The sequence below is a fragment of the Anabrus simplex genome, chromosome 12 (assembly GCF_040414725.1).
Source record: "Anabrus simplex isolate iqAnaSimp1 chromosome 12, ASM4041472v1, whole genome shotgun sequence".
In the NCBI taxonomy this organism is placed as follows: domain Eukaryota; kingdom Metazoa; phylum Arthropoda; class Insecta; order Orthoptera; family Tettigoniidae; genus Anabrus; species Anabrus simplex.
Window position 1 is genome coordinate 51,226,651 of NC_090276.1, and position 26,258 is coordinate 51,252,908.

General features: G+C 38.6%; 1 protein-coding gene across 1 annotated transcript in view; it reads left to right on the forward strand.

Moving 5' to 3' along the window:
* Positions 1-26,258, forward strand: part of Adar (Adenosine deaminase acting on RNA) — a 164,840-nt gene that overhangs the window by 130,635 nt on the left and 7,947 nt on the right. The window contains exons 16-20 of the mRNA XM_067156056.2: positions 2,627-2,738; positions 12,975-13,134; positions 16,746-16,897; positions 17,130-17,272; positions 18,727-18,920. Coding sequence (XP_067012157.2) covers positions 2,627-2,738; positions 12,975-13,134; positions 16,746-16,897; positions 17,130-17,272; positions 18,727-18,920 — 761 coding nt within the window. The remainder of the gene's footprint in view (positions 1-2,626; positions 2,739-12,974; positions 13,135-16,745; positions 16,898-17,129; positions 17,273-18,726; positions 18,921-26,258) is intronic.

Genomic DNA, 26,258 nt, shown 5'->3' on the forward strand with positions numbered 1-26,258 from the left:
TAAGCTAATTTAGCGATAATCAATATAATGATATCTGAACTTTCTATGTGTATCGGAAGGGTGTAAAGTCTATTGTGGTATCGATTATCAAATTTTATTGCCACAACTCGCCTTGAATCTCCGTCGTTAACTTCATGTAGTTCCAAAAAATTTCATAAATTATTTAGCGATTTTGCTTGAACGTAAGTAGTTTTGCGTTTTTGAGCCAAATTGGTAAAATTTTGCAAACATTTCGTGATTTTGCGGCTTGCAAAAAAACAGGTGCCTCTACTTATGAGTTATGAGCATTTTGGCTTGTCTATCAACATTCAGAAAAGTACGGTTTTAGCACATCCTGCTCCAGGAACTAGTTTGCCAGACTTCAACATTACCATCTCAGATACATCTCTGGAACAAGTGGACTTCTTTCCCTACCTTGAGAGTATTATCTCGTCTCGTACCTCTGAGATGGATGTAGAAAATTGAATACGAGCTGCTCGTGCTTTTGGACGTCTATCCTGCAAAGTCTTTTCTAATAAAGACCTAAATATATCCTCTAAACTGATGGTGTACCAAACTCGTTGTCTCATCTTTATTGTATGGATGTGAAACATGGACTCTATACCGCTGTGACATCAAGAAATTGGAATGTTTTCACTAGCAGAAGCTTAGGATCATTATGAATATCAAATGGGAGGATTATGTCTCCAATGTTGTAGTACTTGAAAGGGCACAGATGAACAGTATAGAAGCTTCCATCATAGGTCACCAGCTTAGATGGATTGGTCATGTCCAACGCATGGATGACAATAGGCTACCCCGACAGATATTATACAGTGAACTCAGTTCTGGCAGGAGGCCACATGGTGCACCTCTTGAAACGCTACAAGGATCAGCTCAAAAAAACCTTGAAGAGCACAAACATTGATTCCAGTAATTGGCACACACTTGCTGAAGATCGCCCTCGCTGGCGCGCAGTCACATCCACTACTGTATTGCAGTTTGAAACTGAGCGTCCAAGACTGCAACAAGAGGCTCGTCTTTGAAGAAAACTCAAACTCAACCACATCCACCCCCCTTCTCTCGGGTGTGCCAAAAGTGATCGCATGTTCTATGCAAGAATTGGCCTGATGAGTCATCGTCATTTACACAAAACAGACTGTACAGGAATTGCAAGTGAAAAACATACACTCGGATACGAGTAGTGGCAGACGGCGACGACGATTGAATAGGTGTACCCATTTCACTCTTAAGTATACTTATTTATTACTCTGTGTGGTATATCATTATCTGCAAAAAGCCTTATTTGTGATTCCAGTTCTTTACTCGTATCATTTATGTAGGTGTCCAACTCCATTGGATAAATGGTTAGTATGGTAGCCTTTCTTCCAAGGGGTTCCCAGGTCGGGGATTTTAACCTTTATTGGTTAATACCAAAGGTTCAGGGGCTGGGTGTGTGCTGTCCTCAGCATTAGAGTTCATCATTGGTGGGCTCAATCCTCACATACATGCAGGTCCTTTATCAGGCATCAGCACGAATGACCTGCACCTGGCCTCTCTGGAGGCTACATACAATCATCGTTATTCATAAGTAAACATAAAGGTATAATACTGCTCTGTGGGATTACAGACTCAGAGAATGCTTCACCTACTCTTAATTTTATGAAGTTTTTTCCTAGAAATTTAGCATCCCATTCAACCACTCTTTGTCTAGTCCAGTAGCCTTCATTTTCATCAGCAGACTCCCATGATCTACTCTATCAGAATGTCAATAGTGATACAGTCCAATTGACCTCCTGAATCTAAAATATCTGCAATATCTTGTTGGAAACTTACAAGTTGGTCCTCACTGGAATAACCTTTGCAAATCCCAGACTGCCTTCTATCAAATAATCATCATCAGCATCATTTCTTCGCTCCAGCAAGCCGGGTATGGTTGTGTACGAGCCTTCTCCGGTTTGTCCTGTCCATCCAGAGATGTTCATGTATATGATGCCAGTTTACGTCTCTAATTTCAAGGTTCTTGAAAATCTGCTTCTCCCAAACATCAAACATCTCTTCCCAGTAATATTGCGCTCAAAGTATGCTCGAGGAGTCCTGTGGGGATCCATTATTTTCATGTGACCATACCATTGCAATCTTTTCACTTCTAGGCTCTCCAACAAGCTTCTCTCCAATCCAAGCTGCTGTCGGATATCCTCATTCCTCATTTTATCCTTTTTTGTTTTTTTGTAGACAAGAACAGAGGAACTTCATCCATCAAACCAGTTAGTAATTTTGAAACTATGTCTGATATAATGCTTTCCAGAGCTTACCTGCAACGCATGTCAAGCTGACTGGCATGTAGTTATCTATTTTATGTTTATCATCCTTTCCTTTGGGCGACTATAGCTATTCTCCATTCATTTGGTATAGCTCCTTCATGCAAACTGTAATGAAATAAATATTTCAGATATGGCTCTATATCCTAATCCTATTGCCTATAGGGACATTCATACTGCTCTTCTAATTATGTAAGCCACTACGATATTTTTGAGAGATGTCAAGACATACTTTTTGGGTTTCAATCTACTGCTGTCTGCCTTTACTTTCTGTAGTAACTGAAGCATTTTACATTGGGATTGATTAGTGTTTTTTTGTCTTACAGAATCAGCTGAGCAGTCCATCTTCATTAAGGTACCAGAGAAGAATGGTTACCAGCTTAAGGAGAATGTAAAGTTCCATTTATACATCAGTACAGCTCCTTGTGGAGATGCTAGGTTTGTACTTTCACACGTGGTCATTGCTGTTCCTGAGTTTGTAGGGTTTTTAGCAATCTCCAGTGATGAATTTAAATGATAACAGCATGCTGCATGTGACAGCTCCATTTGCCTGGCAAGTGTTGAATGATGCACTAAATGTGGAAATGTATTGTGATGTAATCCCCAAGAGTATTGAGCCAGTTTGTGTAGAGTACATGCTGCCCTTTGTCGGCCCTGCAGTGTAGGGTTAGTGTACCTGCTTCTTACTCGAGGGCCCTGGGTTCAATTCAAGGCCAGACCAGGGATTTTTATCTGGATCTGAGGGTTAGTTAGAGGTCTGCTCAGCCTATGTGATTTCAGTTGAGGAGCTATCTGATGGTGAGATGGCGGTCCCTGTCTACAAAGCCAAGAATAATGGCCGAGAGGAATCTTCGTGCTGACCACCCGGCATCTCATAATGTGCAGACCTTTAGGCTGAGTAGCGGTAGCTTGGTAGGCTATGGCCCTTTGGGTCTTTTGCGCGATTGGGAAAATAACATGCTGCCATTTCCGATGCAATGTACATCTACAATAGGATCATAGAAGCCTGCCAGAAACGTGGTTTTATTGTTTCCGTGAACGGCATCTGTTTATGTATTGAATAAGGCTAGCAAAGCTCAGAGGGACTTATTCCAAAAATGGCAGGCAAATACATACCGACCATGAGCTGTAGTTACAGTTTGCCACGTGGCAGAAAGAACAACCAAGAGTATGATGCTGTGTGAAGAGCACCTGGGGGGGGCTAGATGGAAGTACGTTGTCACATCACAGGAAGCATACATTTTCCTCGCTGACTGCAATAAACCCCATTGCAATTTTTTACCAACCATGGCGGGAAATTATTGTCAAAGATAGTATTGCAAATGCAGGGAAACTTTCTTCAAAGGAGTTACAGTGATTGTTAGGTACTGCTGTAATGGCAAGTTAGAAATGTATAGAGTAGCTAAAATTTGTGAAAGTCAGTTCTAACTTTTATCAAACTAATGTTCTGAGTCTAGTTTATCATTCTAAAGATTCCAGCTCTTGTAGGGTACAGTGGTAAATAACATTTCAGTGCATCAAGATATGGCATGAAGCCACACCTCTGTCTCACCCCACCAATTTCTGGCATGATAGGAAGCAGAAAAAGGAATACATGCTATTTCCTTCATTAACATTCCAGTCAAGTCACGAGATGCTTCCTTAGTGGACTTCTGAACATTTAGAATCATCAAAAGGGCATTGGGAAGCATATGACCTCATACTATAAAAGGTAAAAGGGCTTTGGAAAATCTGTCAACCAGAGTGGCACAATCTGGACATGACTTACCTCTCCAGAGTCTGCTACAGTGGAAGGTGTGGTGTAGAGAGCGAGCTCGGGCACATGGCGGGTTAACAGAGCATCACGTGTGGTGATAGAGAGGATTTTTAAGGGTTGTACAACCTTGAAATCATCACCAGAGAACACTAACAACTCTCCGCATACATATAGTACTGTACCTGTCCATCTCTAAAGAGAAATAAAATTGTGTAACAATAGCTTACAGAAACATGTCATTGTTGTCACCCATGATAATCTTGTACAGATTCTGGTAACTAGCTGTGCTCCTGGTTGTGGCAACGCATTGGTAGTAGAGAGAAGCAGTGGTGTGGAGATCGTGCTGAATACATGTCCCTCTGAAAACATTGAGGCACACTACAATAGGTTCTCGTTCCTATAACCACTAAAGGGCACTTCCGCGCTTAATGACATTACTATATCTTTGTAAGTTTAAACATTTTAAATTAGTATAGGAATCTTATATTCATAGGATTCGCTGTCACTTTTAACAACCCTCTCGCTTCATACTATTTTAGCCTAACAGTGGGACTCCTTAATTGAATTAATTTTAACAGAAAAATTAGGGGCCGATGACCTTAGTGCTTAGCCCCTTTAAATATTAATAACCATTGTCCAATATTTTAATAAAACCAACACAGAGTGATGGAATCTGAAAATACCATGTCCTGTGCTATCTCATGTGAACGACCTCATTTGATGAAATTTAGATATTAAAGTTAAAAATTAAATAACTGGAAAGGAGGTTCAACCTATTCAATACTCAAAAGAAAGAAACGTAGCAATCACATTTCTATTTAAATGGGACCGGTTTCGACCTTAGTCTAGGTCATCATCAGCCATAAAAACATATAAAATGTTTATGAATGTTGGAGGTCAGTTCCACACTCTGTTAGGCACAAAGACACGAAATCACATTCTGTCCTGCACAAAGTCACAACACTACTAATCAACATACGAAGATCAAAAAGGCTTGAATTCGCAGACGAACAGATCTGTAGTAGAAAGCCGCCAGCTCCCGGTGACCAGCGCGGCACACTCAAGGTCACGCGCTGCGGCCAAACACCAAAGTAGAGTGGAGAACGTTTCGAAGGTCCAGAACCTGTCACGGCTGCGGGAAGCCAATTACGTATATAAAAATATACGACGCCAATTAGTACAACTGAATGAGCACCCGTACTCAAGATAAGTTCTTGGTAAACAGTTGACTTGAAAAAACAATACGGAACAATGAAATTTTTATCTTTAAATAGAAATTTAGATAGTCAAGGGTAAGCTAAAAGACCCATGAAAAAAAATTTTCAAATGAAAGGTTTAATTCAGACAGTTTCCTTAGTTTTTCAGGGGAGAAAAGAGGAGAAAGAGCATTTGTTTCGCTTGCTGAAAGTTTCATAGCGTGTTTTTCTGATTTCAGTTTATTGACTTGCTGTTAAATTTAAAAATTAATGAAAGTGGTGCATAAAAAATAATTCTACCATTAAAATCATTAATCTTTCCTGAAGCTAATAAATAGCACCGATTGTTTCTAAGCAATGTTTAGAACTGTCTCATGCCCTTCACCTCTCAGTAAGGGCAATCAACATTTGCTTCAACTAAGAATTTGAAAATAAGGTACTACGGGGTGTAACAGTAAGGTTCGGCCAAACTTTCAGGACATATTTCTCGCATGTAGAAGGAGAAAATATGTTATGTGGACATGGATCCTAAAATGCATTATTCCCATGTTAAAACTTGTTTTCTACAACTTTGCATGCTACATCAATCGTGGGAATCGCAGGAACAAAACGTACCAGCAGACTGCGCAAAACGTTTTCTTACATGAAATGTTCAAGATGCCCTCCGTCAGTGTTGATACATGCATCAACCTGCCATTGCGTTGAATTGCAGATGCACTGATATATAATAGATAAGTAAAATTAAAAATCCACCTTTTCAATACTAATATTAAGCCAAATACGTTATAACTAAAGCCCGGATTTCCATGTAAATGCATGTTTTTAAATAGACTTGGTTAAACTTCTTAAATTTTTCAAATATTTGTTTTATGGCCTAATGACTCTAAATAACCGTTGTTTTCCACTGCATGTTTGTATATTTTGGCCATCTTAGAAGAAAATTCATGCATAATGCATATTTTGAAGGTTTTGGATTTAATAGCGAATATCTGAACGTTTATATTGCATAATCTGACTTTTTTTTGCATGATAGTGCTTTTTATGAATGTTGGTGTGCAGAATTTGGGATCGCTTTCCCAGGTTATACAGTGTGTCTATTATTGAGAGACGGAGAGGATGTATTCCCGGCATAATATCTGACAGCCAAAGTTAATACATACGGCAGAGGTCCTATAAACCAATTGACCAAGCACTTTCTTATCTGTTGCTTGAGTAAATATTGACTTCTATATTAAACGAACAAAATAAAACTTATATCGCACTCCTATGACGCCCCATTACTGAGATAGCACCTTACAAACCTTGGTTTTGCACTGAACCATCTTCGAATGTTATCCTGGAATTTTCTAAACTCTCACTCATCACACGTCTTTGTTATCTTTAGTAGTTGTTGAAGACATCATCATCTGCAATCATCGCACGAAGAAGTAGTTGCGGCAGCTAGGGGTAAGGTGAACAGAGTGATCCGTTCAAATCCTGATGTTGAGTTCGTCAAGCTTATAAAAGACGTATTGTGGTGAAAATGCAAAGACGTACAATTTGACCTCACTTTGTCCCAAATGCCTTTATTTAGTTATGCACCTGTCACTTCTTGCGACGTAAAAAGGTATTTTTCTGTGCTTAAGAATGTTCTGACAGATAAACGGATGAGCTTAAATCAAGACAATTTGGAGAAATTAGGTGTTGTACAAGGTTTCAAAAGGAAATGAATTTTGATAGTGCATATTTTCTAGTTTATTGAGCATGTTTTCCCATATGGTAGTGCATGAATGCATGCATATTTTGAGATTTGATAGTGCATGGAAATCCGGGCTCTAGTTATAACATTTACTTGGAACTAGTTTCGACGCTGGTAAGCGTCACCTTCAGCCAAATATGAGAACAGGCAGTCGTAAATGTACATATCATCATTAAATCAATGCACATATAAATACTTTTAATATGGGACTTATGATGCCCCTAAAAGTATCTGGAGAATAAAACTTCCCTTGAAGCAGCATCTAGACCAGAGGTGCTCAGCTGGACGCCCGTTGAAGCTAGCCCAGTGCAAGAAAACAATTTTTTTTTCTCAAGATATTCCAGTTTGATTTATACTGCGTTCAATATAAACAGTTGGTTTTATTTTCATATATTTATACATTCAAAGAAAACTGGCACGTTATAATTTTTGTGTTACAATTTACAAAGGTACAGGGTTTCAGCTACAAACTACGATTTACAATTCCTTGGATGGGAATGACAGTATTTCCATTTTTATAAAAGTAAAATTTATGTTATTCATTGAGCAAAATGTAATATATTTACATAATTCAACAAGTTTATTGCTTGACTTTGCACATTGTTGTAGTGTTACATAATTTTCCCTATTCACTGAACATCTGAAAGTAGTATATTGTACCAGTAAAAGAGCCCGACTCTCAGATTAAATTTGATAGGGGCATGAAATAGAGATCTCAGGGCAAAAAAACTGGATTAATCGTAGCTAGGGCTCGGTACAGGAGGTAGGGTCCTATCTACAGAAAAACTTTGACTCTGATTGTATAAGAGTTTATTCAAATAAGTCATGAGTTTGCACATCACCTCTAAGTAGAAATGGACTGTCTTCCTCGTATTCCAATAGTATGGCTTGGGTTCTCCAGCTCACCAAGCCAAGCTGGTTGAAGCACGTTCCAGAAGACTCCAGGGATTCCAGGGACTTCAGATACTCCAGACAGAGGGAGCTGGACTGTCTGGATTGACGGCAAGTAGAGATGTCTCGAACTCTGAGGCCCGGGTTGAACCCCGATGATCCAGGCGATGTTGTAGATAGTCATGTACTACCTCAGCCCAATGAGACTGAGTCCATGAACACCTTGGATGATCAACTTATAAGCAGAGATCTTGATAATTGTACATCAAGACTTCCAACACTCCTAAAATGATATGAGTGGTATTAATAATTTTAGAGTTCACCACTAGGAAGATCCCCTTCCCTGTATGACTTTTGGCAATGAAAAAACACAAGTCCCTTCTTGTGAAATTATAGTTAAACTCAAAGTTCATTACTGGCGAAGGTGCAAGTCTTTGCCTAAACTCGAACGAAAAAACACAAGTCCATTCATTTGGAAGTCTGAATATATTTAAAGTTAATCACTGGTGAAATTCATAAAGTCTTTGAGTGACCACTGACGAAAACACAAGTCCATTCACATAAATAAATTCACTGACGAAATTTATAAGTCTTTTAAATCAACACTGGCAAATGTACAAGTCTTTGAGTAAATGCAAGTGAAATCCTAACTCTGTTCAAAGCCGTTGGAAAGTTAAAGTTCATCACTAGCAATGTTAATCAATCACTGTCTATTAGAAGAATGAGTTCCTCAACAGTTGCAAATATTCCACGTAAAAAACACAAGTCTATTTTACGAACACTTAGAAAAGTTCCAATCTCGTTTACGCGTAAATAATACAAGTCCGTTCAGTGAACACTTAGAAAAATTCCAGCTTCGAAGACACGTAAATAATACAAGTCCATTCAGTTAACACTTAGAAAAATTCCAACTTCGAAGACACGTAAATAATATTCAGTGAACACTTAGAAGAATTCGGATCTCGAACCCATGGAAATAATACAAGTCCATTTAGTTAACACTTAGAAAAATTCCAACTTCGATGACACGTAAATAATACAAGTCCATTCAATGAACACTTGTAAATATTCCAAGTTCAATTACGAAGACTTAGAAGAATTTCTACCACACTCGAAGTCTTATGAGTCCACTTTATAAAACTTGGAAGAATCGTCTTCCCACACTTGTATAATGACAGAGTTCCACGATGATAGTAGCAGCAAGAGTGTCCTCGCTGACTACTCAGCTGAGAATAGGCTACAGTAGGTCCCCTTTTATTCAGTCCGGGATGTCTACGTCATAATACGGTTTGATTGAATATCTCCTGAATCCCTCGATGGATTTGCTTGAAACTCGAGCATTGGGACGTTTAGGTGATCCCAAACAAGATGACATATCGCTCGACTCGCTAGCACAATTATTATAGAAATTTCCAAATTTTCTCCATCGAACTCACTAGAACAAGTGACGTGGAATGCAGAAAATATCAGTCAAGGCTGGCAACACATGTTGAGACGAGCGGGCGGCCTAGCTAGCCCCTGTGGCTACGTCACAGCTCACAGTCGTCATACACTTCGCTAGCTGGTCCTCGCTGTTGGTAGACAAACCATCCGCGCTCGGAACATTACGCGTGGTAAATAAACGTAACTTATGCTCAAAAAATACTTATGTACAGGTCGTAACCGGTACAATATGAAACTTATCGGGCGTCCGACGATATGTAACCTGTAAATGGCGAGGGAGTTTCATCACAAGTGAGGACATATTTATTATCCAAGATTAACCCTTATACGCTCAGCGTGCCGATCTATCGGCTTTGTGTTGGGACGGCTGTATAAGTACCTTAATGGACCCCCAGATGTCAGGAAAAGACATTAATAGTAGCTTTTGGCTTTAGTTTACACTTTTCTCGAGAGATACAGACACTAAGCTCACCTGTTTGGAACAAATGAAGTTATCAAACCGCGTCTGTTCACCGCATGACGAGTTGAAGTGTGCTGCTTGCCAGTACAGTCTCATTTAAGCTTCAAAATACGTGTTTTCCTTCGTTTTATTGTTTCCATTTTAATAATAGATTATTGTTAATTATATTTTGTTTATATTCTACATTTATCAGTGTTCTCAAGTGAATTTTAGTTTAACATTTTGTGTTATTAGATTTTCGTGCCACGAGTAGGCCTAATTTTTTTACATGGCTGGGCCAAGTTCTAGACTAAATAATTCCGATGTTTTGGGTTATTTAGATGCTTTAGACGATGACGGTGACGTTATAGCCGATATTGATTCGTATTTCAGTCCGACACATTGGCTGAATGATCAGCGTTGAGGTATTCGGTTCAGAGGGCCCGGGTTTGATTCGCGGCCAGGTCGGCAATTTTAATCGCCATTGATTAATTCTTCTGACCCGGGGCCTGTATGTTTGTGTTTGTCCCAACACTTTCTTCTTCATATTCAGACAACACACTACACTACAAACCACCACGGTAACACGCGATAGTGATTACTTCCCCCCATATAGGGTTGGCGTCAGCAAGGGCATCCGGCCATAAACCACCAGCCAAATCCACATGTGCGACACAGTTCGCACCCGCGACCCCACAGGTGTGGGAAAAGCTGTAGATAAAGAAGAAGTGATTTGGATTTTACAGGTACTGATGATAGGAGAATGTTTTCCAAAACACAAATGCTCACTCCGGAAGGTACGTGTACAGTTCTTTACGTCAGGTGCTATAACTCATGACTAAATAAGAATACAAAAAACAAAATAATATCATGTTATACAGAATTAAATGCTCTTATTTTCAGAATGACTGAACAACAATATCACTAAAGAACATATTACTTTTTTAGTATTTAAAAACAGATTTTTATTTTTTGTAATATATTTTCAAATTTCAAAATTTATTTTGAAGTAAAATATGCCATGAACAATTTTGGGATATTTTTTTCCCAAAACGATATTAAATAGTGTACTACTGTAATTGTTTTCAATTTTGTAACTGGGGATTTCTTTATACGGCAATTTTTTACATTTTAACATGCATAATCATGAAAAATGGCCTGAGTGTTATGGGCTTGACCGGTGAAAATAGCCTGAGAGCAAAAGGGTTAAAGTATAACATTGTAAATACATCTACCAAATAGATACATAGTACGCCATCAAATACATAACTGATATTATTCCCGGTAAGCTCGATTGGATTGTTGGCAAGTTCATCGGATAATTTAAACGCAAGCAATCACTAGCAACAGCTTATCCACCTTAACTCTGTATGATATTAGACATTTTTTTAAAGCACCCCTTAAAATGTAATAGTGAAAATTGTAATTTATTGCATCATCATCATCATCAATGTCCCACTCCAGTCGCCCAGGTCTCCGTGGCTCAGGCGGCAGCGCGCCGGCCTCTCACCACTGGGTTCCGTGGTTCAAATCCCGGTCACTCCTTGTGAGATTTGTGCTGGACAAAGCGGAGGCGGCACAGGTTTTTCTCCGGGCACTCCGGTTTTCCGTGTCACATTTCATTCCAGCAGCACTCTCCAGTTTCATTTCATTTCATTTCACATATCATTCATTAATCATTGCCCTAGAGGTGTGCGACAGGCTTCGGCAGCCGGCACAATTCCTATCCTCGCCACTAGATGGGGGCTTCATTCATTCCATTCCTGACCTGGTCGAATAACTGGAAACAGACTGTGGATTTTCATAATTTATTGCGTACAGTACAAAAATATTTGAGGAAGTGGCCTAACTCTTTATTGCATCTGGTCAAAATACATAAACTGCTATGAACATAAATAACTTATTTCTTAAAATGTAAATTCAAAATGACATGGATATCTGCCCTCTTTCTTTCATTATTTTCTGCCTCCATTTCAAATTCGGCCATCGCTACAGCGATCGAGAGTAACTGGGAGAACTTCGCCCAACCTTCACGGCCTGTGATGTAACAGTGTCACTGTGGCTGACCCGTGGGATGGAATGCCCTGCGTGAGAATCTCTGGTCTAGACCTTCGGTTTAGACGGTCCCAGATTCGATTCCGTACTGGGCCAGGGATTTTAATCACATCTGGTTAATTCCTCAGACCTAAGGACTGGGTGTTTGTGTTTGTTTTAACACTCTCTTTTTTATATGCACCCAGCACTGCACATTACCAGCCACTAAATAAACAAGCAATAATGAACATATCCCTCCACACAGTATGGGCATTGGACTATAAAACAGGGCCAAGTCCACAGGCGCAACAGTTCACACCAGCAAACCCACCAGGATGTGGGAAAAGCACTCATTGAAGAAGAATACTCTTTTTAAAAAAATCTGGTTTTTTTCATTTTGATTCCTCTGACAGATCATTCTACCTTTGTCTCAGTACCAAAATGTATGCAAAAATTCTCGGTATTTGTTTTAGATATTTGCATTCTGATGAACGAGTTGTATGCTCCAGTCAGGATAGTGACCGTGACATATGAACACTACACCGCTCTGTGCCGTGCATGATGTTTGTTATTTGAGTTGTATTTCTTTCACATCTTGGTCAATAAATAAGAAAATATCAAGCTACTTTACATTTCATAACTTAATTGGATGAGTCACTCAAATCATTCCTGAGTTCTTTGTAGCTATTCTAGAAGATGAACCAAATTGGTCACATTCGATTAAAAACTGAAAGGGTTAAGGCAAAAAAAGAAAACACCACAAAAATCAGTACCTTGAAGATTTTTTTCTTTTTCTAAAATTTGTATAAACATATATGTTAATCCTCCAGAAGGTAACCTCTGTTATTAAGAGGAATGGGAAAAAAAAAAAAAAAAAAATCTTCCCATTTTTACTTTGCTTTATGATGCTACTGTGTTTTTGAAAAATATGGGAAACAGGTTGTGGATTTTTCATGGGAAAATAATTTTGTAAAGCTGTTAATGTTAGTTTACTCAAAATTGGTTCTTTTTAAAGACCGTATTAAACAATAATAGTGGACAGTGCATGCCATATATCAAAAGAATCCCTCCAATAAATGCAGAGATACTGAACATACAGCTACTCTGAAATGTACATTCACTGGTGTAGCAGATAGTAAAGATGAGATGATTAATGAGTTAATAATTGTTTGTGCAGGATATTCTCACCCCATGAAGCAGAGTCGCAAGATGATTCCATTGACAAACATCCTAACAGAAAGGCTAGAGGGCAGCTGCGAACCAAGATTGAATCTGGAGAAGGTACAATCCCTGTGAAATCAAGTGATGGTATCCAGACATGGGATGGAGTGCTGCAGGTAAGCATCCATCACTTCATCCCTAACTCATCATCTGAGGCTTGTTTTGGTTTTGAAAACAACAAACTCATTAACTCTGGTCAGCTGACTTGCTAGGCCAACACTGTAGAGGATTTTCTGTTGGGGTAATTGCCGTTAGCCTTAGGCAGTCCCCTGCCACACCTACAAGGCAGCAGCATTTTGGTGAATGTGTGTGTCATTTCGTACACAAAGGCTTTACCAAGCCTCCTAAGGGAGACCTCCTCTATTTCTCAGTAATGTGATGGGATGAATCAAAAGAAACCTGCATAAATAACAAGGGTAAGAGATTTAATTTTCTTTTTTGCAGTAGATGCACATGAGTTGAATTCACGAGTATGTGATGTAATGTTTACCCCAAGTCGGATCAGGCATGTTTGAGGGTAGTGTTTTTTCAAAAACAGTACTTCTGTTTGGTTAGTGTTGTGAAATAGAACAAGATTTTGAAAGGAATTTTCTTCGGTGCTCTTTTAATAACCCACAGTCATGATCAGAATTAAAATTTCTTGGAATATAATTTTTTCTCCTATAGGCTTCCTCCTATAGTGCTTTGATGTCTAGAAACAGAGACCTATTAATACAATAAGAGTGTTTGAAAATAAATAATTTAAATGTAAGAGGTAGGATATGTAGTTTATTACTGAAATACGAGTGACTTTTTTGCTTTCAATAACAATAATTAATAAAAACCATCAGGTAGATGGTCATGGAAATTGTTACCTAATGCAGTGGTATACCAGAACAATGAGTCAGTAATAGACTCAATGAGAAAAAGGAAAATTGCCTTTTTCTGTCATATATCAAGATTAGATGAAACCAAGGTATTGAAATGAATATTTAACTACTTTTGAAAGAAAAAAAAATGGATCCAAGTATTCCAAGATGATTTAGAAGTGTTGAATATTACAACACAACAAATTGGAAACAGAGAAGAGAAAAGGATTCTAAAGAACAAACATATAAGACTTACACTAAAATTTTGCAATGAAAACAATGTCATATCTGATGAAGAAAGGGCAGTCAGGTTGGAAAGAATGAAGAGGTTTCGGGAGAGGAGGAAGATGAAAGCTAGTTTCCCACTTAATTTTATGAAGACTTACGATGTATATGGTTTGATTTAAGTGCTCCAATGTGGGCGTAAAATATGTAAATAAACAATTGGCCCCATTGGACCACTTGAGTCGTTCCATGTTCACTTTCTCTTTGAACCTTCCTCTATTAGTTTGGTTCTTGTGATCTGCCCACTACTTTTTCATTTGTTTCGATTGTAATTTTCTCATTTTGTCTGAAATTGCTTTAGCCTTTCTATGTGTAATTTCAGGTGAAAATTTGAATCTTAAGAAGGGTGTTCATTTTATTTTTGTTCTTTGCATCTGCTATCTCGAGTCCTACTGCTTTGAGATTTACGTTGAATTTCATGGATCCATTGCCCACTTGTCTTCTTTCCAAGATTTCTCATTGTCCTTCTACATAGTGCTTTTTATTAATGATTGTTCTGATAATCCTTTTACCAAGCTCGATAGCTGCAGTTGCTTAAGTGCGGCCAGTATCCAGTATTCAGGAGATGGTGGGTTCGAACCCCACTGTCGGCAGCTCTTAAGATGGTTTTCCGTGGTTCCCGATTTTCACACCAGGCAAATGCTGGGGCTGTACCTTAATTAAGGCCACAGCCGCTTCCTTCTTGCTCCTAGCTTGTTCCTGTCCCATCGTCGCCATAAGACCTATCTGTGTCGGTGCAACGTAAAACAACCTGTAAAACATAATCCTTCTGTCAACCTGCAGTCTATCCATTGTTGATGTGGTATTTAATTTAAATAGTGTTTCACTAGCGTAAGTCGCTTCGGGGTTTTTTATGACGGAATAGTAATGTTGAAATTTGGCATTCATTGAAAGAGGTTTCTTCTTGTATGTTGGCCAGGTAATTCGTTGTGCTTATGCCCATTCATTCATTCATTCATTCATTCATTCATTCATTCATTCATTCATGTCACATTGGCCAGCTTTGGACCACGTCACTTCAACTGCTTCTGACTTGGATGTCATGCCCAATACTTCCACATACGTTCTCGGTGTTGTTCCTTCCTCTCCTGCGTCCATGCCTTCCCAGTTTGTAATTTTAGCTTGTCTCGGAAACCCTGGAACACTTGAAGTTACTTCTTCAGTGGGTCTCTATCAATCTTAATGAACAAAACCCCTTTGGTTTTCTTCTGCTGAAAGAAGGTAATGATGCAGTTGGTCAGTCTTGTGTGCAATCGTGTCACATGCCCATAAAAGATAATTCTTATTTTCCGGTTAGTATCAGTAATCTTCTCTATGTGGGTGTATAGTTCATCATTATGCAATTTTCTGTACTCCCCATTGTCTTTGATGGGGCCTAAGATCTTTCTCAAAATCTTCCTTTCTTTGTCCTCCAGTTTCTCGATCAGGCCTTTTTTTGTTCATAGCTAGACATTCCAAAGCATATCAGACCTCTGGGCGCATGATCCTGCAATAATGCCTCATGTTTGCTTGGAAAAGGTAGGGACTTTTGGTTAAATGGTACACCATTTCCATTTTGTTCATCCATAATGTAAAGGCTTCTTTGTCTGACAAGTTTGGCATTATCAGTTCTCCCAGATACTTGAATTTATCTACTCGTATCATTTTGTCTTGTCCCACTGTGAGCTGTCTGGGTGCCAGCTTGATATTAGTTGAAAATTTTGTTTTCTCAAAAGAGTTTTGTAGGCCTGTCTTCACAGCTTGCATTTTAAGCTGAAAAACCTGTTCCAAGGCTGTGTTTAAGGAATCTGAAACAATTTCAAAATATCTGCAAAGGCTAGACAATCAACATCAAAATTTTGGCTTTGCACCCTAGTCTGACCCCAATTTGAACTCCTTAATTATTCAATTCTTTGCACCACTCCTGGGTGACCTTTTCAAGAACACAGTTGAAGAGTAGAGATGATAGTCCATCTCCTTGCATAATTCCTGTCTTCATTTCAAAGGGCATCGGGCTAGTTGGCCGTGCGGTTAGGGACACACAGCTGTGAGCTCGCATCCAGAAGATAGTGGGTTCAAATCCCACTGTCGGCAGCCCCGAAGATGGTTTTCCGTTGTTTCCCATTTTCACATCAGGCAAATGCTGGGGCTGTACCTTAATTAAGGCCATGGCTGCTTCCTTCCCATTCCTAGGACTTTCCTATCCCATCGTCGCCATAAGACCTATCTGAGGCTAAGCAACGTAAAGCCAAAAAAAATCTAAGGGGTCTGAAATCTCTTCCCTGAACTTCACTTTCATCCAACAAACATTAAAAAATACCAATTTGAAAGTGGTCATATGCCTTTTATGAAGTCTACGAATATCACCATAAATTCTTATTAATTAATTAATTAATTAATTTATTTATTTATTTATTTATTCTACTATTGTGATTTATTTGCCTCCTTTTCAGCAACATTCTTTTCATCAGATTGTGTGAAAGTAATGAGAGAAAATATGCTATATTTTTATTTGGTTCTACAAAAGCTAATGATATGATAGTACCTGTATGTGTAATTTTATTGTATGAAACACCATACAACAATCTATTTTTCTATTTTCTTTATTTTTTCAGGGTCAGCGGTTATTGACCATGTCTTGTTCGGATAAGATCGCTCGGTGGAATGTAGTTGGTGTCCAGGGAGCCTTGCTTTCGCACTTTGTTGAGCCCATATACTTGGAGAGCATTGTGCTAGGCAGTTTGTTTCACCCCAGTCACATGTATAGGTATGGTTAATGTTCACTAGGTATTGACAGACGTTAAAAAATATGGTAATATATACTCTAAATAGGGCCATTTGTCTTAAAACTTAATTGAAGGTGAATTTAGTGCATTGCCTGGGTGGTTATATTTACAACTCAAGGCGAGTATTTGAGTAGAATATTAAAATCTACCTGTGTATTCTGTAAGAGTTTTCATTGTATTTCCTGCCTATACAAACGCATTTCTGTTGTTCAGGGCTGTTTGTGGAAGGATTGAGAATACTATCCAGGGTCTCCCTCCTCCATACCGGATGAACAAACCATTGATGAGCCTGATCACCTCTCCAGAAGTACGACAGCCTGGGAAGGCTCCTAACTACAGTGTGAACTGGACCACTGGTAAGAATACAGGAGTTGGAGTTACACGAGTCCCTTGCTTTAGGCGATTAATTGGTTGTATAAAATAATCGCATTAACACAGAAACGCTTATAGTGAGTTGAATGAAACATGGTGGAAATAGGAAAAGGAATTTCTTCAGAAGATATAACGAAAACTTTACACTTGTAGCGAAAGAATTATTAAATATCAGAAGAAGGAATTTCTTTAAAGGAGAGAATGAAAGCTTGATACTTGTAACAAAATAATTACTACATTTTTCCATAATTGGTGTCTTTATCTTCTTTTATCTCAGGTGTCAACATTCTTTTTGCTCTTCCACAACTTTCTTTCATTTTCTCTGCTTTATTTCCAATTGTTCTTAAAGTTGATACCAAATTTTCCATCTATGTGTTCATTACATTCATACCTCTTTCTGACTTCTAGTTTTTCCTCCAGTGTTATTGCTATTTTATATAGTATAGCATAGTATAGTATAGTATAGTATAGTATTTTGATCACAATTACTTCCTTTTCCCATAATGTTGTATTGCAAAATACTTTGATAATAGAGTTTGTAATTTCTACACCTTCTGTCATATTCATATCCAGCACGATGTTGCATTGTCAAAACGATGAATGTACCAAGCCACTTGACCACATGTAAGTTAGTGACTATGAAATTTATTGCTAGTGATGGTGAATTTTAAAAATAACCGTAATATGTCAGTCCATTAATATGTAAAGAAACAGAACTGAATGAGTTTGATAAAAAATGTTGTTCACCTAATTTTCTTGGAGTATTATAAATTGGTGAAATTAAGGGTGCTTCACCCTGGTGTAAAACTATAATATTGCTAAGACAATTCACTAGTGCTCGGTACCACTCACGCTGAGGTAAGATGGCATCACTCTGTTTACTGCAAGTAGTCCCCATTGCTGCCATGTAAACAGCTGTCAAATAGTTAGCTGGCCACAGACTTTTGTTGACGTAGATGGATAACTCTGTATTTGTAATCCTTGCATGCTGGAGGGAGCAAATAATTGACCGGGCAAGTTGGCTGTACGGTTAGACGCGCGTGGCTGTGAGCTTGCATCCTGGAGATAGTGGGTTCGAATCCCACTGTCGGCAGCCCCGAAGATGGTTTTCCCTGCGGTTTCTCATTTTCACACCAGGCAAATGCTGGGGCTGTACTTTAAGTAAGGCCAAAGCCGGTTCCTTCCCACTCCTAGGCATTTCCTATCCCATTGTCGCCATAAGACCTATCTGTGTTGGTGCGACGTAAAGCTGCTAGCAAAAAGAACAACAACAAGTAATTCTGATTGAATTCTGAAACAACTATTGACATTTTAGCTACATACGGGCTGTCCTCACTCCTCCCTCGATAGTTATTTCTGTATGTACTTTCCTTCCCAGGAACCATGCTAGCTTAGGAAATTTTTCAACTTGGTTTAAAAAATATATGAACATTTTCAGGACTTGAAGGACCAGAAATAATCAATTCTGTTACTGGAAAAGATGAGCGTGGTAATCCCTCTCGGTTATCAAAACGAGGATTGTTTGGAAGGTTCCTGAACCTCGTTGGCAGAATTAGCTCTTTGACTGGGCTTACTTTTGGTTCCTGTCCTCGTCAGTATTCAGAGGCCAAGGCTGCTGTCCAGGATTACAATGTGAGTAAACCAAAAATGCAGTTAAACTAACATTATAGTAGCATTGTATTTTGAAATGAAAATTTTTGAAACCAGTTACAACTGCCATTGGTGATTTGTGTTGATATACTGTATACTCAGAAATAATTATTGTTGCATCCTGATTTTTAGAGAACAGACCTACCTATCTCTCTCACACACAAAATTACTGTATACATGCGAATAAACCTCGCATATATTTTCTTTCTTTTTCATTTGGCAGTAGTTGAGGTGCGGGTATTATTTGTATCGGGTACAATTCTCTTGACATACAAAAATCTGGAAGTTGGTATTTTTTCATTCACTCTGGTGGCAAATACAGTACGTTCCCACCACAAGCGTGAAGCATCCCGTGGTTTCCCATTTTTCACAACAGGGCTAATTAAGGCCATGGCCGCTTCCTTCCCACTCCTAGGCTTTTCCTATCTCGTTGTCGCCATAAGACCTATCTGTGTCAGTGCAAGTAAAGCAAATTGTAAAAGAAGCATTCCGCATATACAGAGTCCGCCAGAAAAATGTATACACTCTTCATTAAACGATATCGGGATATGGACATTGTCAACTGTTATCATTGTTTTTAAATGTTGTAGTATGGTCTTTCGCTCAATAGATGTCGGTACTTGCATCACGATAGTGGGAAAACAAAATGGCTGGAGCACGCTTGACTTTCAAGCAACGAAAGTACATTCTGAAGTGGTTTATCAGGTTTTATAATGCCGTTGAAGTGCAACGTCAGTGGAGGAGGGAGTTTGAAACAGAACCGCCAATATGCCTAACAATTAAACGCATTACTGGGAAGTTTGAGACGCATGGAATGATTTGTGATATTCACAAAGGAAGATGGGGAAGAAAGCGCATAGATACCAGTCCTGTTTCGTCGGCTCACGTGTTGGAAAGTTTTGCTAATTTTCCACAGAAGTCTGCTACGCAATGTGCACGGGAAGTGGGGATTAGCAGTACGAGTGTACGACAAATTTTGAAAACAGCTAAGTGGAAAGTTTACATCCCACAATTATTGCATGCACTTAATGAGGGCGATCCTGATCGTCGAATGCAATTTTGCGAATGGTATCAGCAAATGGTAACCCAAGATGAACAATTTCTGACGAAGTTAGTGTGGTCTGATGAAGCCCAGTTTAAACCTAATGGAACAGTGAATCGACATAACTGTGTCTACTGGGCTCCGGAAAATCCGCATGTTCATGTGGACAGGGTTGTCAATCTACGAGGGGTTAATGTCTGGTGTGGAATGTCGTCGAGGGGCTTACTAGGACCCTTTTTCTTTGATGGTACTGTCACTAGAGCAGTGTACTTGGAAATGTTACGCACATTAATTTTGCCAGCTGTACATGCGCTATATGGAGCCGGTGATGAAGTCTTCTACCAACAGGACGTGGCGTCACCACACTACCATGTAGCAGTACGAGCTTTCCTGGATGACAATCTGCCGGGACATTGGATTGGACGACGAGGGTCCATTAAGTTCCTCCCACGGTCGCCAGATCTTACGCCTATGGACTTTCACTTGTGGGGAATTGTGAAAAATCAAGTCTATCGCGTAAGCCACGCACGCTGGAGGCCCTTCGCCAGAAGATTACAGCGGCATGTGCAGAGATCCCCAATCAAACAATGACGGACGTAGTTGCAGCGACCGCTCGCTGTTCTGGTATGCGTCTGGCAGCCAACGGTGAACATTTTGAACATCTCATGTAACCGTATGTTTAACTGAAGACAGTACTGCATGTGTAATCAAAATTTAAATGTAAAAACACACACAGCAAATAGTTTTTGTTTCATAAAGAGTGTGTACATTTTTCTGGCAGACCCTGTATATAAGTTAAAATAATCGCATGGATTCCAAGTTTAAGAAGTGCAATTATTTTCCTTGGTTCACACACAACACAAATTCATTGTTCAAACGAAAGCATTGTCAGTACGTCAGCATTGCTTTTTTTCAAATTGCACCGTCTGTCTGTAACCACTGTGTTGTAATGAGACAACACGCGCTCGCTATCTACATTGTTCGTTGGGGTCCACAACAACTCAAGAACTCTGTCTGAACTGCAGTTAATGCAAGCATGACATCACATTTTTCACTTTTCTTTCATCTGGGTTTGAATTGCATGTTTCAGAGAACAGTAACCAGATCAGATATCGTTTCGTGAGAGATCTGTTACTCCAAACAATTTCTCGAGCTCATCTAATTTATCATTGTTATTCAAAATTATATTTTTTGGATACATAGCTTGAGAAATTGACACAAAATGCTTATGGTTGGGGTCTTTAGCTTTCAATGTGGCTAGCTTGCACTGTGAAGAATGAGCCGCTTTGACAAATCTGTCTCTACATGCAGCCTGCTGTAGAGGAGTGAGCTTAATCAAAGCATCATTAGTTGCTGCAGAAAAATTCCCCTCACAAATTAAGGTAAAACTGGTGTCAAGGGGTAAAGGAGATGAGAGGTAGGATACAGAGACCCTTCAAGTTTAGTAAGGAGGTCAACCAATCCAGCTGCATGATCTGTGACAAAAACCATGTGGGAGTGAAGCCTATTCACTTCTCGGTCACTCAGATCAGTCAGGTACTTAATACCACAGTTGTTGATGCCTTTCATGTCAGACATCTTGAAAAATGTAACATCATCAGTAAAGTAAGCACTCAAATAGAAGACAGCCTGAAACCAGCTATTCCATCGGGTTATGACAGGTGCAGGAAAAAACTTTGCTGCCTTTGAAGCACCATACTTCAATGTTAAGAATGGTAAATAATTATATTTTCACTTTCTTGTGTTCAAAAATGCAGGCTTTACCATCACAACCACATGATTTAAATCTGTAATCACTGCGAACCAACTATTGTTAACCAAGCTGATCTTATGTGCCCAGCACTGTACATGCATTAAATGATCCCCCATGACCACACTTAATGTTTCATAACACCGGGGCCTGTACGGGGAACTGTCACTAACAAACACTTTAACTACATATGGTACACTATAACTGCGCAGAGCTTCTAAAACAGCACGAGAGCAGTTTGTTGCATTTCCTGCATCAAGATAGTTCACAGAAACAACGTGCAGCTCTTCGGCTGGCCGGCTGGGACTTGGAGTATGATAACACAATGGCCCATTCTATCTGTAGTTTCATCACAGAGTATGTTGATGTTCTTCCCCACTAGAGCCTCTGCTGTTCTTTTCTGGTGGTCAGATGCAGCTTCTAGAAAGGAAGAAAGACCTCAAATTATAACAAAATAATTTAAAATTACTGGATCAATTGGGTACGGGTAAGATAGTTCGATATGGAAATCGCACTCAAATTTGGTATCCTTCACTTTTGCGCATGGTTTCGATGTCGTAGTACCTAAACCGTACCCTATCAATGAAATCGAAACTTACCCGGTAAATATACTTCACGTAGAGTTCTCACACATGGCAGTCTTCATTTGAAAACTCAGTGATCTAGGCTCTTAGCTCTTTGCTTTCCAGCTTTTCCAGAGGTATATTTGCTTTGGCAAATACTTCAGCTGTGCGTTTCGAGAAGTTATCTCTGGAAATTTTTCGTCTTTTACAACTATCTAACTGTAAGCACAGAAGATTGCTTTCTTTGAGACGTACTAGCAGCAGGGATTTAACTTTCGTTATCGCGTCGCTTACCTACGTGTTTTTCAGATTTAACATTTTTCACAATGCTGTCCTTTTTTTACCACCCAACTCGGCAATTACAATACTTGCAAAACACTGTCGCTGAATCTGTGGCATATAAACCATCCTTTGCATATTGTTGAGCCATTTCGTGCGCAGCTTTTTTCGTGCGCCCTGTAACCTAAACAATAGCTTGACTTTCCACTCTTCATTAGTTTCAGTTTTGAACAACAGGAAAACAACGCTGCATCTATCTCATTACTTCCGTGACACTCGATTTACATTTCGATAATAATCGATACAGATCTTATTCCCCTTGCTATTCCCATTGTAAATATCGATTAGTCAGCAAGCAGCAATCGATCGGCTACTTTTCTTCATCGATCGGAACAGTCGAAAGATTTATGCATCGTATTTCGAGTATTTCTGAGGATTTTCCCGAAATATGTTGTTTTCGCCAGTAAAATTGCACATTTTTTGCAGAATTTGTACCAAAATTGCATATTCATACTTATTTTGCATTTTGTTGCACTTCTATTTATGCGTAAAAATTATTTTATTCCACATTAGAATTACCGTAGGCTTGGATTCAGTACAAGATTAAAAAATTTGCATTTATCACAAAAGCTTTTTTTTTTTTTTTTTTTTTTTTTCAGGCCCTACTTATCAGTTAAGATGCGGTCGTGAAAATTCAATATTCATTAACTTGGCCCACAACGGGCGACTTGTATGCACTCTACAATGGGGATGGCAGTAGTGTCAGATCTGTAGCTAAGATCGTTTCCAACAGAACAAATTTGACGTAGGCCACCATAACTCAATTGGTATAGCAACCAACACAAAATTGGGAGGTTGTGGGTTTGGATACTAATGGTGTCCGGTTGGTCATTTTTGTTCTGTACTTAACATCTCTTTAACATGTACTATATGTACTCAACATGACCTAATAGGTTGAAAGTTAATTTTAATTACAATGCGGTCATGAAAATTCAATATTCATTTATGTATCACATCGTTTGCGTGGCGTTCAGGCAGCATATTCAGTATCCTAGACACGCAGTTTTTCTTATTTGCTCTAATTCAAAAAAAATCTATCTTCCCTGATGGGGTAACATAATAGACATTATAATAATCTGAAAAGAAAAAATGAAAAATCTTTCTAATGTTAGAAACACTGAAATTGGTTGAGTGGTTTCCGACATTTCCCTCAATGAACAAACTCACAAGCATTCCCTCTTCATAAGAATACTTACTTCCATCTGCCTTTGTTTTTATCTGCAATATCACTAGAAATTTACGTCATGTGCCAGGATCCTCCAGATTTTTTTTTAATTGCTCTAATTATTTGAGTAAGAAGAATAGATTTATTTAGTTTAATTACTTTTTGTAGCATTACTATTGGTAGTTTAACTTTTTACATTATACTGTAATTTAGTAGATATTGATGGCTTTTGAAACAAATGTTTCATAGATATATTTGAAATATAGTAGAACAAGTCTTTTCTGATCTAGTAACGTGAATTGTTAACTGCAGTTTTTGAACGTCCTTGTATCTGCATATTTGTTTCCCTTTTTTTATATTGTGGATTTGCAGTATCTGTATGGTTTTAAAGGTATATTGTATTTTTAGGAGTGGAGTGGTACTTGAAACATCTCGAATGGTAAGTCTCTGATCTGAGTGAAAACTGCATCATGTTCAGTGGCTGACAGATTTTGGTATTACGAAGGATATTGTAGTGATTGCTTATATACATCTATTTCTCATTATTAACTGTCACACATTTACTAATGGACTTGTATGTTAAGTGATTGAAAGTTTCTTCAGATAGCTTAAAATGAGGTTTGAATACTGTATTTGCTCATATATAACTCACCACCATATATATCTCGCACCCCATTTTTAACATTTGAAATTGCAGGAAAAGAAATCCCCGCACATAACTCGCAATAATTTCTGACGTCATAAAGACATACAGTACATACACAAAATAAAGTTTGGGTATTCTGTGGACGTGCCTACATTAAATATTGGGACTACCAATATTGCTGTTACAGTACTTTGTATGTGACAGTACAAGAAGAAGCTGCATTTCTTCCTACCTGCTGAACGGTTGAGGCTAGCTGTTGTAACAGAAATATCTAACTCGCAAACCCCCGCCTCAAGGCCACATTCCTAGCCAGTCAATCACACTCAGCCATCCCTCTCACTCCTCCATCTTTGTCAATATGCTTATCACTGCCTGTCCGGCAGAGCCAATCACGTGAACTGGGAGTGTTTCTCTGTCCAAGCAGTTGAGTGATCGCAGTATTAGGTATCGTCCATCTGTTGTATTGTCGACAACTACCAGTATTTTGTCTTCACGTTTCATTGTTGTTTCTCAGTTAAGTTGTCTTGTGTAAGTCGATCTTTAAGTTATGGAGAAACGTGAGGGAGTTATACGGCTGGGTTTTAACTAAAAGTGATAAATTATGCTGAAGAACACAGGAACAGAGCTGCCGGTCGAGAATTCAGTGCGACTGAGTCTAACGTTTGCTACTGGTGTAAACAGAACACTGCGTTCAGAAACCACCAACCGAACACGTAAGCATTTAGAGGGCTGATAACTAGTAATTTTACTGAGCTGGAAGACGAGTTGCTTCATTACATTACGGAGTTGCGAAATGATGGCTTTAGTATCTTGCTCTAGATGCTACATTTCAATTTCAAAGCGAGTAAAGGAAGAATCAGCTGTTCGGATCTGAAAGTGAGCCGGGGTTGGATGTGTAGATTCACGGCACGAAAGGGATTGTTTCTGCAATCTGCCAGAGAATACCAAGCGATTTCAGTGACAAAATCATAGATTTTCATTGCCATGTGATAGCAATTACATGTTACAAATCTCATGTTATGGTCCGTATTGAAATGTACTTATAGTCAAATAATAATGTTAGATTATAAATTCCATGTGTTCAATATATGAGTTTTTTATTTAAGTTTAAGAAATAGTTCTTAACATATTAGATATAGGGACATGTTTCACCCATAATGAGGACTTCATCAACCAAAAAATCTCACACCTGAAAGAAAGATAGATCAGGATCCCGATCACTCTTATACATCCAAAACATAATCAAGAAGATACTGTTCTAGGTACAAATGTGTATAAAATGACTAACAAGCAGAATATAGTAGTTTTAAGTACTCCTATGATAAAATCCCACAATCAGTCCTTATTGTAGTTCTCAACGAATTTCTTGCTTTTTAAAAAATGTGTTAACAAGTAGTTAGTTAAAAGTTCGAAAAGAACACGTAAACTGCTGCGCCGAAATGAAATCTGGTAAATATGGCGCCTTATTCTGGAGACGGCATAAAGAGCTTATAATAGTTTAATATTTAGGATAAAAGTCACTCTTAGTGGTAGTTCAATTTAAAATCAAAAGTTGAAGTTGTTAATTTTATATGAAAATATAAGACGACAAACTTCTTGAAGCACTTAGGAGCGAGGATAGTGTTCGTCAGAAACATAGTTATTTTTATAATTAGCTGGTAGATGTGGTTGTAGCTTTTTTTATTAAAAGTCGAAAGGAAAATGTGCGAGGTTGAGTAGAGCTTGTGGTGTTATATACCTTCGACAGTTATGTTAATTTGGTTAAAGATGAGGTAAAATCCAAAGTTGTTTGTCTGTTGAAGTTTTTAACGAGGA